Source organism: Zonotrichia leucophrys, chromosome 4A (genome assembly GCF_028769735.1).
Source record: "Zonotrichia leucophrys gambelii isolate GWCS_2022_RI chromosome 4A, RI_Zleu_2.0, whole genome shotgun sequence".
NCBI lineage: Eukaryota > Metazoa > Chordata > Aves > Passeriformes > Passerellidae > Zonotrichia > Zonotrichia leucophrys.
The window spans coordinates 15,452,809-15,466,841 of record NC_088174.1 but is presented as its reverse complement, the minus strand read 5'-3'; the positions used below and the strand labels follow the sequence as shown (position 1 = coordinate 15,466,841).

The following is a 14,033-nucleotide window of genomic DNA, read 5'->3' as shown; positions in this document are numbered from 1 at the left end:
ACCTCTAGAACTAAAATTACAGTATCCTTTTCACAAGTGTGTTGTGAGGATGAATTAATTAGTGTCTGTGAAGCACTCAGGAAGGCCATATAAAAAATAAATAAAACAACTCACTATGAAATTAGTAACTCCAGGGACTGCAGAGCTTAGCTGGAGTGTGGTAAATCAGGCCTCAACCCCTACACTGAATGATAAGGATAAAAATGGAACTCTGAATACTTTCCATTCACTGAATAGTGCTCATTTCTCTCTTGAATGGAGCAGATATCCTGTGGAAAAAAATCCTCTATACAATCATGAGAAAGCCATTTGTAATTCATTACTCTGTTCTATATTTGATTCTGATTAATGTTTTCTTTTCCTTTTCACATGATTTTTCTTTTATTCCCATTTATAGTCCTTTTTTCATATTTTCTTCTAAACAGAACACAGTGTCAGCAAAATTGATTACAAGGAACTTTCCAACCTAACACGTTACAGTGCCTTCACAATTAGGCACAGAAAACTCACTCATTCACTGTGATTTCACTTCATCTAAGGGAAAAAGGGGGGAAAAAAAGGGAGAAATTGCCAGGCAGTTTTGATTGCAGTATTTGTCTCATGTCCCCTGTCAGCAGTGCCCACTCCCTGCTCCTTTGTTGGCTCTTAATTCATGGGCACGTTGTGGATGGAGAACCACACAGGGGTTCTTCAGCCCCAGCCCATCCAGGCAGGACCATTCCAGCACAGATCCTCAAGTTCTAGCAGGGAAAAAGGGAATGTGAACCACAGGAAAGGTGCCAACATCTCAGCCAACAGCTCTCACCTTGGTCACTCCACGGCTTAAATAACATTCCAACACTTCATGGCGCTTTATGGCTCCTGCCAAGAGCTCCTGACAGACACCTGCCTCAGCCTGCACCTCAGGAAATCTCAGTTCCCCACAGGAAATGCTGGTTTTGGGGTAGATTCCACTCCTGTCCAGCACCAGCCTGATGCAGAGCCATCACTGCATGGGAAGCATCAGCAGCACCAAGCCCTGCTTATGGCGCTCCATCATCTCTGAAGAAAATGCATCTCTGTGTTCACCTCCTCTGCAGCACTGACAATGAACTTTCCCCTAATTAGACCAGCAGAAATCCATCCCATTTCTGCACAGAAGGGAAAGGCATGCAGAGTGCTGGCCTGCAGGGTGTAGGAATCCTCAGGCAAGTCAAAAGCCCTGGGACATTCACCGTGTATCCCCTGCAAATGTGCTGACCTGTATTTCCTGGGCACCCTGCACTAACCCAGAAATCAGAGCTAGAGGGGAAACTGGGCCATAAAGGGAATGAGTTTGGCCATAAGGATGCAGCAGCACAGGGAGGGAATTGTAGCTGTGCTCAGGATTACACACTGGGCTGAGCATCTGCGATGCCACGGAATGAAAATTGAATGTGCTTTATGCTGTGGTAATGTTCTTTGTTGACTAAATCAGCCTAAGAATAAAGTAAACTTGTGCAGTCACACAACACCCCCTCATGTTATTAAAATATGTCATTCTCAGATTAATATGCATACCTCAGAGTAATTATGCCCTTGTAACTCTGGCAGTATTTGCATATGACGTTTGTCGCTATTCAATGTCAGAACAAAGAGGAAGATGTTGAAATAATACAAAGTGTCTCAACGAACAGAAGTTGAAAATCTGTAAATCACGCTGAATTACAAACAGGAAACGTGTCACAAGGTGTAGAGTGGCACTCAAGTGGGTTTTGATTTGCCAGTTTGGGGATTTTCTGTGGAGAAGCCTCATGGCTGCCAATTTCACTCCCCACTTCCCCTCATTTTCCTCCTACGACTGCTTCCTTCAACCCAGAAGCAACATTCCTGAATTACTCTTCTTGTAGGGAGAAAATAAAAATAAAAAGAATTCTGAGAAGGCAGCTGGAGGCAGTTTGGGAGATTGTGCTGGGAAAAGCAGCCTGGCTCTTGAGGAGAGTGAGTGAGAGCAGCCCAGTGCCTGCAGTGCCACCTCCCAACTCCAGCTTTTATTGGGGTCTTGGGCTCCCAAGCACAATCCTTCTGTTCCTACAGCCCACCAATAGCAAATGGCTGCAAAGTAAGGGTCTACAGAGGGCAGGCAGAAATCTTTATCCACCAACCACTAAAATGTCACAAAAATCCATTGTCCCAAAAAAAGTATCAGTACATCAATATTTGAGAGCTGGAGCCCAATAATTCTGAAACTGTTCCTGCAGAACATTTCACTGCTGTGACCCACCACCAATGCAGAGCAGCTGGGATGTCCAGAGCCATCCAACCAGGCTGCTCAGTGAGCAACCATTTACAAATAAAAGAGATTTATTTGGTTCCTGGGAGGATACTTCTGAAAGATTTATTTGAACCAATCATTAGGGAGTCATGTAACTCCATTTATGCAAGTGCAAGGCACAGACTTGCCACCGGTCATTTTGAAAGCACATGAATGACATTAGTTAATTTTATTTGTGTGTGTTTGAATTTGGGGATTATTTCAGTACATTCCAAAATCTGCAATCTGGCAAAGGATCATAGATTTAACATACATACAGTTACATATGAAGCCTGGGGTAAAATAGATCTTAATTTGAATAGACCCCAAACAATCCCTTTGTTTAGATAAATGCCAATTAAACCTCCTTCAGAAATCTGATTCAGCTTACAAAAAAAAATAGGACATTGCACAAAAAAATACATTTTGATTTCTTGATAAATTCCAAAACCAAATCACCCCAAAGAACTGAGGCTTGTGCTGGGCATTCTAAGAGTCAAACTTGAAGCTGCTCTGGTACTTACCAGCCCCTCACTGGGCATGATGCTGGTGAGATGAACGACCTCGAGATGAGCAGACTGGGACACCAGAGAGTCAGAGGAGAGGGAAATGATGTGGTCACAGATCCCAGACAGGGTTTTACACTGCAAAGGAAAACAAGTCAATAGAACCCCTCCAATCCAGCTGGTACTACAAGTGAAAAAGCTCTTATGAACTAACCAAGAATAAACAGATAATTTTAATTCTTAGCACTGTAAAAATTAAAGGTGTATCAAAGTCAAGTGGATAAAGGAACAGAAAATATCCATAAATGTCAAGAAAATATACATGTATTTACAGTTCTGCTGTAGAATATCTGGATCTCTAAACTATCTTCTCCACTCCAGCCATGTGCACTTTAAAAATAAAAAACAAACCCAATGGACTTCATCCTTATGATTATAAATTCAATGGGAGTTGAATGAAATGTGTCAAAATAAATGTCTTATGCAACTGAATAACCTATTTTGGCTACCAAATGATGACATCATCCCTACCAACTGTGATAATTAGGTGAATTGTGCTCTTCAACTTGGAAAATTTCCTTTGTTAAAAATTACCCTGGCAGAGAAGTGCCTTAGTTAACCCATTTCCTGCAGTAAAATTCTTATGCATCTTTGAGCACATCCTCTAACTGATATTCTACATCACCACAACTAGGCAATGATTTTGTTATCCTGCCTTCCAGCTAAAGATCTCAAAATCTTAATGCAAATCCACAGAAGCACCTTCAGAGCAGGAGCCCCATTCCATGGGCAGCAGATTGAACCCATCTGTCAGAGAAAAGTTTGTAGGTCAGAGAGGAGCTGAGCTGGACTCAGACAACATTAATTTGGAAAGACTCATTCCCAAATTTCTGTGTGTTGCTTAAAGCACACTCCTTCAAGAAGTCTGTGCCTGAAAGAATGCATTTAACAGAATTTCAGGATGGGATTCTGGTCAAGGCTGTGCTGTGTGCATCTATTTTGCTTTGGGGACTGTACTCTCATTTTTCCTAATTATAGCAAATTCCAGTGAAATCCCTTCAGGGAAGTTTTGTTTCAAGCATTTGCAAAACCATGAGGCTTTCTAATATCTCATTTGACACTATCCACAGAAGTTAAACAAATAAAGTTGTCACAATGAATAAGTTAACTGCCTGAATGTGTAGGTTGGATTTCCATTCACTGTGCAGTTACTCATCTGGAAATCCAAGGACAGCTCTGGAGCCTGGGCTGTGGCATCTGGGTTTTGTATCAGCTGCAAGATGCAAAGCATCCCACTGAGGTGGCTGCAGATAAAGGTCACCATTTCCACAAATATTTCAATATTCCACAGTTTCAGCTCGGGGCCAGAATCCCTGAGCAGAGTTTGGGTCTCATCTTCTCCCAGCAGGGATGGAGAAACTCAAAAATCTCAAAAATCTCCAGTGTAGGAATATTCTTATTCTCATTCTTATTCCATAATTTCCAACTGAAACCCCCTCTATGCCTCAACACTGGAGAGCATTTGCCCAGATTAGATGCAAACCAAACCCCAAGGAGAACAACACTTTCTACTTTCTGCTGTAATGCTTTGACCTTAGAGTTGCCTCATGGAAATACTTTTTTTAATTTATTCAATTAAAATAAACAACAAAGAAGTTTTCAATTAAATCAGCCTGGTCTATGGAAGAGCCACAGTCAGAATTGTGGGTTAAAATGTGCATATATATATATATATATGTGTGTGTGTGTGTGTGTGTGTGTGTACACCCCCCAAATCCCAGAAGGTATCAGGTGATTTTAAAAGTTCTATTCATACCCAGCTTTGCTATAGTAAGCTTTTTTTTCCCCCCTCTAAAAGTCACTGCACACTTGCTAAATTTAACAGCACATCAATGTTTTATGACAGATTTTAATCCCTGCTGGAAGCAGAGTATGTGCAAAAGGCTTTAAAAAATAGAAGAAGAAAAAGAGTCAGGCACTTGGGCAGAGCTTGTCAAAAGCTTATCTGAACTTGTAAATCCTTTGAGAGTTCCCTCTCACCACAGGCTTTATCTCAGTGTCAGTACAGGTTCCTGTGCTGGTACCAGGAAAATATAAAGTATTTGGACTTAAAGGCCAATATCTAATCAATAATCTTAAATAAGATTCTTCCACTCCCTTTGTCATCAGATTTTTTTGAGTTCTGAAGGCACAAAATGCTCAGTGTGACAACCAGTGATGCAGCAGGTCCATGGATCTGACCAGCCTTTCTGGTAGGAATATTCACTATAGAGAACATTCAATATACAGAATATTGTGCAGCTTCTAAACCTCAACCAATAATTCTGTATTTGTAATTAACTGTAGCTATAACACAGAGCATTACTGCAGTGAATATTAATTTTTAGCAACTGATATAATTCATCAGAAATTATGCCAAAGAGTAAGGAACTCTTTAAGAGTATTTTCCTATAGCAACCTTATTTTTTTAAAAAATAATTTCCATGTGTGGGGTAAAAATAGAGAATACCAAAGCAGAATTACTTACCACATGAAGAATTTTATTTTCTGTTTCATACACCGTACAATCCTGTGGTAAAACAGAACAAAACCAATTAAATGAATGTCACATTAAATGTCCTATTAAGAAATGAAAGGAAGTTTTATGCTGTTAATAATCTCTTACAAATTCCTGATGAACCTTAAGACTTTTTACTTTTGGAGTGGTCATTTTCCTATTTTAGCTATCCTTCAAAGAATAATCAATCTTACACTCCATAATTCTAGTGTCACCCTTACCTTGCTTTTTGCTTTAGTATTATTACAGGGGTTAAAATATTGGGTTTTTTTCATGAAACAAACCATACAAATTGCTAAACTGCCTCTATGACTTATTTAATGTTTGAAATTTCCCTCAGTGTGACCCTCTGGAAATTGGGGCGGCCATGGCAAAGGGGTTTGACCCATCCCCTGCAGCTCTGCTCCACTCCAAATCTCAGGTTATAGTCTGCTAAAATATAAAAATAAAAAGGAAAATACAGGAAAATATCTCCTCCAAGCAGAGTGAGATTAGAACAGGCTCTCCCCAAGCCTTGGTTCCCTCTGAGGACAGCCCTGGCCAGGCTCCCTCTCCCCTTCTCATGTTGGGAAATTGTTAAATCCTTCTCCAAGTGCTCTTCCACATTGAAAAAGGCTTTCTACAGAGCAAGATATGGATAATTTAAAAAACCTGTGTTCCTTGTTTAGTTTTTTTTCCTTAAATAAACTTCCAAGTAAAATTTAAATTACTGATAATGCCTGAAAGGTCCCTTCAAGGAATTTAAGATTCCCTCGGTTGGTCAGAGCCTGGTGATGGCAACACAAGGCTGAGGGTTTTGTCTTAAGATTGTACTTGATATGTGGGTCCCTTCCAGCTCAGAATATTCTGTGACATCCCTTCAAGCAGCTTGAGATTCCCTGCAGCTCTCAAGGTTTCCTCTTTTTACTGCATCTTAATACATCAGCAATAAGAGTTAATTGCTCTGGATCTCACACAGAACAATTCCAACCCCTCATTCCCTGTTCCCTGATCACTCCTTTGGGCTGGGACACCCCTGGAGGTCTCTGCCCCCCTTTTCCAGCAGCCCAAGCCCTTGGCTGCTCCCATCCAGCTCCCAAACCTTGTTCCCTGGCCGTCCCTTTGAGGATTTTCCCCTGAGCCCACCTGAGGCAGCTGCTCCAAACCCTCAGCCCTCAAGGTCAATATTTATTTTGGAGGATTGCTGCTCCTGTGGAGAAATTAATTTCTAAGTGGCTACAGTTTATAGAATATTGCTACAGAACAAGAAAGTCAAAATCAGAAGATTGGGAGTGCCAAGCAACGCAGAAGAATTTATATTAGCATTTCATGGTCAAGTATCCCTTTGATGTTTCCTCTGTATTCATACTGTTATTTTCTAGAGCACAAAAAAAAAAAATTCAATTAGTCAGTTTGGCTGGCAATGCCCAAGGCAGTTTTCCCTCCAAGTTTTGCACACTTCAAACAGCTCATCCACCATCTCCTTTTAACCCTGCACGTACCAAGAGAACAAAATGATCACAGCAGGGCTTCCAGCTTGGCTCCAGAGCTAATGCTCCTGTCTAAATGATTCCTTTAATTTCTGTGCTAGAAATACAATATCAACCTCCCTCTGAACAAACTTAATTACTTCAGGTCAAAGAATAGAAGACTTATGTATAGTACAACTGAAATTTTACTGTTTTGTAGAGCAGAATTAATGTTAGCTGTACTTATGTTGCACATTCAAGATTACATTAGCATGAAAAATGTTAATGGCTTTGGGATTCCTTCCAAAATAGATGCATATTGACTTCTTTTTAAAATACATCAGACTAGTTTAACTGAGAGGTTAAAAGCACTTGCAGTGTTACACTGAAATATTAAGATATGTAGGTCACAAAATCCTTCTGATTTATTTTTCTCTGATACATAGTAATGCACCAGGGATCTCATTAAAAAAATAATCTTCCAGGACTACCATTTTTAGGATGTTGATGTATTTTTCTTAGAAAATAAATAATAGTTATAGTCACATTCTTTCTATGCTCTACAATAGAAAGATGACATGATAAAAATATTTGCTCTTGAAGTTTAAAATAACCTTTAAATTAGTAGCTGTGTTCTATTTCCCCTCTATAAGAGGATAAGCCCTAGGAATTACAAAACCAGTCACAGGAGCAGTGTTGCAGACCAGGCAAGGACTGCACTGTCCTGAATATCCAAAATTGAATATCCAAAGTTGACAAAGCCCACCTTTGTCTCTGACAAAGTGAAACTGCTCCTCTGCATATTCATAAAGAGAAAAGGTCAGTGGGACTTGTGGTCTAGAAAAACTTCAATTTCTAATTCTGAAAGAAGGAAAAAGTGCAAGTACCACAACATTTTGCAGATACCATAAAGAGTGTTTTATGGCAAGTTCTTGAGGACAGTTAACTAAAACATTAAAAAAAGTGAAATATTGAGTTCATTAACTTAGTTCTATAAAACAGCATGAGTTAAGTCAACTACTGAAAAGAAACAAAAACCCTGTAAAGGAGCATTGCCCACCACAACACCACAGGAAAGTTCTACAGCAGCCTTTGAGTGGTGAATATGACAAAGAGATATTTCAGAATACTTTGCTGGCATGCATAAAATGAAATACTTCTGAAATTCAGACATTCTAAAGAAAGAGATCACTCTGGAATTAGGGAAATACACAATGCAAGTGCACAGAACTGACTCATTTTCCTTGGTTCAAAGGTAGAGACTTGATCAGAGTGTATTTTTAGAAAAGAGTGAACAGATGTTTGATGAAAGGTTCTTTAGCAAATGCAAGCAAAATAAGATGGAGGGGCTGAAAGCTGAAGTCTGCAAAGTTCAGACTGAAAATAACACCCAGGTTTTGCATGGCAGCTGCTGAATCACAGGATAATTCAGGTGGAGGGGCCTCTGGAGGTTATCTGGTCCAACCACCTTCTCAGGGGAGGCTGATTAAAAACTTACACCAAATACAGAAGTTACTAAGAAACAACAATTCCTGTCAGTTGCAGTGCAAACTTGATGGCTTTTAAACACCAGAAAAGCCATGCTTCATCCTAAACACAGGATTTGACTAAAAATAGGGCAAAATGCATTATAAGGTAATTTTAAAAAATCCATTATAAAAAAAATCTATTATAAATCCATCTGAATTTTTCTCAGTGAGGTTAATTAGACAGTAATGAAGGGGAGAATAAGCAAATTTTGTGCTTGGTTTAGTTTTTGTTGGAAAAAGGCTGAGTTGTGCTGACATCCTTGGTAAGACAAAGATTCTTTTTGTTGAAAGTTTGTTCTTCAGGTGTATCACAAAAGCATCTACCTCCGATTTAAACATCTTGGACATAATGAGGAAAAATTAGAATCCCAGCTGCCTCTGGAACTGGGGAACTCTTCCTGCTCCATGAAAAATTAACCAATGGCTGTATTTTATGAACAAAAATCCAAATCTATTCTTCCCCAGCTCCTCTGCCTTTCCCTCAGGGCAGCCTTGGTGCTGAGCCCCAAATTTGGTTCAGTGATTCTGGTGGATCCCATTTAGAGCTGTGAGTGCACCCTGGAACTGAGCTGGAGCTCAGGGTGAAGGCAGCGGAGAGCTCAAACATCTCAATATCCTGTTTAATGTGCTTTTTTGTATAATATTATAAGCACATTTTCATGGGACATTGCACCTCAAAATCAGGATGTTTCTGCAGCTCTGTGCTTGACATAATTCTTTTACTGTAGCTTGATCAAAAGGGTCAAGAAAGCTGAGCAGAATAAAGCACATTTCCCAACAGAAATGGACAGCTGCAAATCTCTAAAATTAGAGAATGAGGTTTTCTTCTAACCAGCATGAGCAGATGCTGTTTAAAGTTAAATAAGTGGCTATTCATCACAGCATTTGCATGGTATGTAAATAGTAATAATACATTAAAATAAATTTGATCTAAGGCTATGTCACCCAGAGCACACAGGACATTTGAGCATGAGGATTCACAAGCACTTTCTGTATTAAACTAAGGTTACAGGGTAATGTCCCCTGTTAGAAAATTCACCTGGAGTGGCAGCTGCAAGTCGTGCACACAAACCATGTTCAATTTGCACAAAATGTCAAAGACATTTCCCACTTAATGTGCCAGATCTGTACCCTTGACTACCACTTTCACTCTGGCTGAAGGAGGTATTTAAAATGTATATAATTCATAAAACAAGGAGCATCTGAAAGGATCTGAGACCCAGGTTTCTATTAGTTATGCCTTTCAATTCATATTCCAGCCTACAGCTGAGCCTGCAGTTCTGGTCTAGGTGAGACATTTCTGCTTTCACACATTAAGGTCAATTTTTCTCAGATTTAGTGACAGCAAAGTTGTCTCTCTATGACTGATATGGTTTTATCTGCTCTTTCTGATGCTAAGTTTAATATAACATAAAAAGAACTTATAGACAACCATCAAACAAGCCAGATCTGACAATAAGATAAAGAAAAGACAAAACTTGATTTGTAACCTGAAGCCTTTTTAAAGCATAACCTGTGCGCTAACCAAGCATTTTTCATCTTGGAATGACTTGGAGTTTATGCTAAAAGATTGTTTTTAAGTTGTCAAAAGGAGGACAGCTGTGGGACTGGAGCTGAAGGACTGGAAAAAACAAAGAACCAAACTATTGCTGGCAGAATTTCAGAGAGGAGAACAGAATTTCATCTGCCAAAAGCTGGGACATGAACAACAGAAGTGGAGGCAGCAATTCAAAATTACTCCATTTTCACCTGGACCACAGGGAAAAATCAAACTCACACAAACAAAGTGCAATATCAGCTGAAGGACAGGATCAGAACCTGGACTTTTTATACTGTAGAGAAGTTCATTTTGCTTAGTCTGTAAATCAAAAATAGCCTGGTGCTATAAGCACCTTGTAAGAGAAAGCTTAATAAAGATACATAAATAATTAAATGCCGACACAGGAATTTCTAAACTAAGAAAAGAGAAAAAGGATCTTTGTTTTCTGCTGCAAAAATGCATAAAGGACAGGATTTCCAGGAGGAATAAAGCTGACTATTATAAATTAAGGATAATAGTGTAAAATACAATGACATATTTGTCAGCCTTAGCTCTTTAGCTCCAAGAACTGAAATAAAATTGAAGTGGAGGGAAAAAAAAGGTTTCCAGAACTACTACTCCATCACTGCTCCAAAAAACATTTGAAATTGAGTTCTGTGGTTGGTCTGCGGGGAGGGTGCCTGGAAATCTGGAAAGCAGAGAACAGAGGCAGGCAGGGAGACAGGCCCAGCCTGGAGCCCCTATAAACTGCAGCTTAAGCTAAGCTTTCCTCTTGCTTTGCCTCCTTCAACCCTCTCATCTTTTTCCTTTCCTTCATTCCAAGACAGCCCTGCCTGTTCTCTGACCTCTCCACATATTGCAGTGACACTCTTTTGTCCCATCAATATTTTATCTGCTCACAATGGGACCAGCTCATTGTAAATATTTGTAAAATTAATTTACCCTCAGTCTGTCAGTACCTGTGTGTCACCTCTTGTCTCCCTTCATGGGCAGACATTGCTAGAGACTGTTATTATAATATTCTATTCTATTTTTATAGGGGTCACAGCTCCAAGCCTGATTCAAGGAGTGTTTGGACAATGCCCTCAGACACAGGGTGGGATTTTTGGGGTGCCTGAACTTGCTGATTCTGATGGATATCAACCCAGGATATTCTACAATTCTATATTTTATATAGAACTAAAAACCACATAAATTACTTCTATGTACTTGTGGACTTGTATATTACAATTAACTAATTACTGTCAGTGATGATAACACTGCTGCCATTATCTGTTCTGTAGTTAATTGGTTTAATGTTATGAATATTTTGTGCTCATCCCTAAAAACTTCCATGCAGTTGGCTCTTCTTTCAGTGAAGAAGCCAGTGCAGGTTCTGGATGTATTTGTATATATTTTAAGAACTTTTCCCCAAAACATTTTGGATCACACACATTTTAATCTGGAATAACCTGCTAGCAGTAGTTTAGCTGTTTCCCAGTATGGCCTTATTATTCTGTCTAACACTAGGCAAATCACCTGACATGAAGTTGTCCACTCAAGAGCAAAGTGGATTATTTTTAACTTCACACCATCCTTCAATCTATCCAGGAGGATCCCCAAAGTCCAAAAATCTTCCTGTCCCTCCCAAAAAATGAGAGTAGTAAAGGACAGGGAGATAATGCTGTAACAACTGTTCTGCTGATGCTAGAGCTGTATTGATAGAGTTATTTTTACTATTTCAGTTTTCAAGCAGTGATGTGAAAGGCCTCAGAGCAGAGAGCCACTCCTACCTGTTGCACAATGGTTGTTAGTTCCAGGCACAGTTGAACAATGTTGTTTTTCAGCAGTGAATATTCTGTCACGCTGACAAACGGAGACCTGGGGCAGGGCAAGGACAGGTTTGTGCAGAATTAGGGACCACAATTTGCACAACAGGCAGATATATCTAATACAGGGGTGAGTCCCACAGCACAGAAATGCCAAATCACTTCAATCTCCAGCAGCAAGTTGCACAACTTTTGTAATATACACCTTTGAAACAAAAATAATTCAGGCAGGATGCAAACTGGATTTTGGCCAGAACATCAGAAGTTCTCACTCTTATGGAGATTAGAAATAAGAGCTTTCAGATAACCATAAGCAGCCCAGATTTTCTTTGTACTGCTTATTAAAAAAATGGCATTTCTGGTATGACATCACTCCTCAGCAGCAATCAGCACCTTAATTCAGAGAGCCCAGTGATGCTCACTTACTCACAGCTTCCTGCACACTCAGATTCTCTTCAGGCTTTCCAAATTCTGGCTGAATCTGACCCTGTTTGAAGCTATAAGGGCTGACAAGGTCATCGCCTGAGAGAATATGACTGCTGGCATTAGGTTAGGAAGATGTCACCAGGATTATACAAATCCTGTAAAGGAGGGTGATTCACTCCCACTGTGATTTCTAAGGTGCCATTTAAATGTTCCAGAGCATTCCCGTTCCAAATAAAGCTATTCACTGCTAGAACCACAAAGAAAAACAAGCCAATGTTTGTTTTCTCCAAACAAGAAAAATTCTGGTTTGTGTCTTGGTTTCTGTCTTGTCACAGTCACAGAGATACTTTTAATGAAATTCTCAGTTGATAAATGTAAAACACCAACACTGGTTCTTGAGCATTAACCATCACACCTGCACCTAACACATCAATCTACTCCTGATAAATAAGAACATTTAATTTTCAGATTAAGCAAGTACTATAATTTATTTTGAACATTCTTAATTCATTTGCTCAACTCCAGCTTTTCTGTGTCATTTTGATGGCTGACAGACAGCTCAAACTCCACAAGCTTTCCTTACTTGCCCTTCATTCTAAAATTTCCGATATTACCAGTTGTGGCAGTGAGAATAGCACAGAAATATTCATTTCACACAAAAATCCAAATGAAAGAATCTCAAAAGGTATCTAAAGCAAATTTTAACACTCTCCTGACAGAGAAAGCTACTAAATTTTGATTCCAATATTTCACAAAATTCCAAAAATTTAGAGCTGTAATTCTAGACCTGCCATTTTAATTTTATAATAAGAGTCTAAGAGGCAAAGAAAGAGCAAACACAAAACTCCCCAAAGAATTATTCTCATGCATAAGGGACTGAGGAACAGTTAATTACCTGTCCAGCCAGGCGAGTAAGTTCTTGGCAGCACCAATCAGGTCAACTACAGAGGTAAGGAAATCATTTGGCAGCCGTCTGGAGGCCCTGCCATCGTAGTGGCCGCTCCTCCTCCTACCCGTGATGAAATTCTGGAGGTTTTTGGCTGAGGCATTCAGCTTGTGAGACAGAGTCCTCAGGTTTTCAGTCTCCAAACCGTAATTCTGGGGCAAAGAAGAAGATGGACAGAGTGTGAGGTCAGCTGCATGAACCAAACTATGAGGAGAAACATCCTGGAGGGAGGGTGTTTCTCCCCAACATCCTCCTTGGCTGGGAGGGTGGCTGTGGGTACCTGGGTTGAAATTAAACAGGAATATTTGGGCTGGGACACACAGATCTCCAAAACCAATCTTTACAACATTAACACCACCCAGTCTGGGTGTGTGGTCAGCTGCATGAACCAAACTGTGAGGAGAAACATGCCTTGGCTGAGAGGATGGCTGTGGATACCTGGGTTAAGATTAAGCAGGAATGTTTGGGTTGGGACACACAGATCTCCAAAAAGCAACGATATTAAATCTTTTATATGTTTAATCTAACCATCTTTACAACACTAACGACATCCAGCCAGGACACAGCCTCTGCTGCCAGCAGCACTCATGGTCCAACACAACTGGGTCAGCCATGTCTGCGAGATATCCAGATAACAAGCACAAGGTAGTTCAAATCCATTAAGTAATTCAAATTCACACAGAAAGTCTCAAACACACTGAATTGAACCCAGATTTTTTGCAGCCCCCACAGGATGTAGAACATGAAAGAATTTAATCAACATTTAAACAAAATCAGCTCTCAGAGCCTGAATTGATTGCCCACTGTTAATTTATGCTTATATTAGAGGATGATCATGAATATCACACATTAATATTTTTGCCTAAACTTCTCCCTCAAAGCAGAGAATAAAGAATTGAAAAGAATACCCTTCTTGACATATGCCAACATGGATATTTGTACTAAAAATAATAATTTTCAGCTGCAGAAAAGGGAAATAGGCTGACCAATAAGAAGATTAT

General features: G+C 39.7%; 1 protein-coding gene across 3 annotated transcripts in view; it reads right to left on the bottom strand.

The window, feature by feature from the left end:
* LOC135447654 (connector enhancer of kinase suppressor of ras 2-like) overlaps window positions 1-14,033 on the bottom strand; it is a 169,763-nt gene that overhangs the window by 75,874 nt on the left and 79,856 nt on the right. For all 3 annotated transcript variants that reach the window (XM_064712703.1, XM_064712701.1, XM_064712704.1), the window contains 4 exons: window positions 12,982-13,184; window positions 11,625-11,712; window positions 5,306-5,347; window positions 2,797-2,916 (listed from right to left, as the gene is read on the bottom strand). In XM_064712703.1, the coding sequence (XP_064568773.1) occupies window positions 2,797-2,916; window positions 5,306-5,347; window positions 11,625-11,712; window positions 12,982-13,184 (453 nt within the window). The remainder of the gene's footprint in view (window positions 1-2,796; window positions 2,917-5,305; window positions 5,348-11,624; window positions 11,713-12,981; window positions 13,185-14,033) is intronic.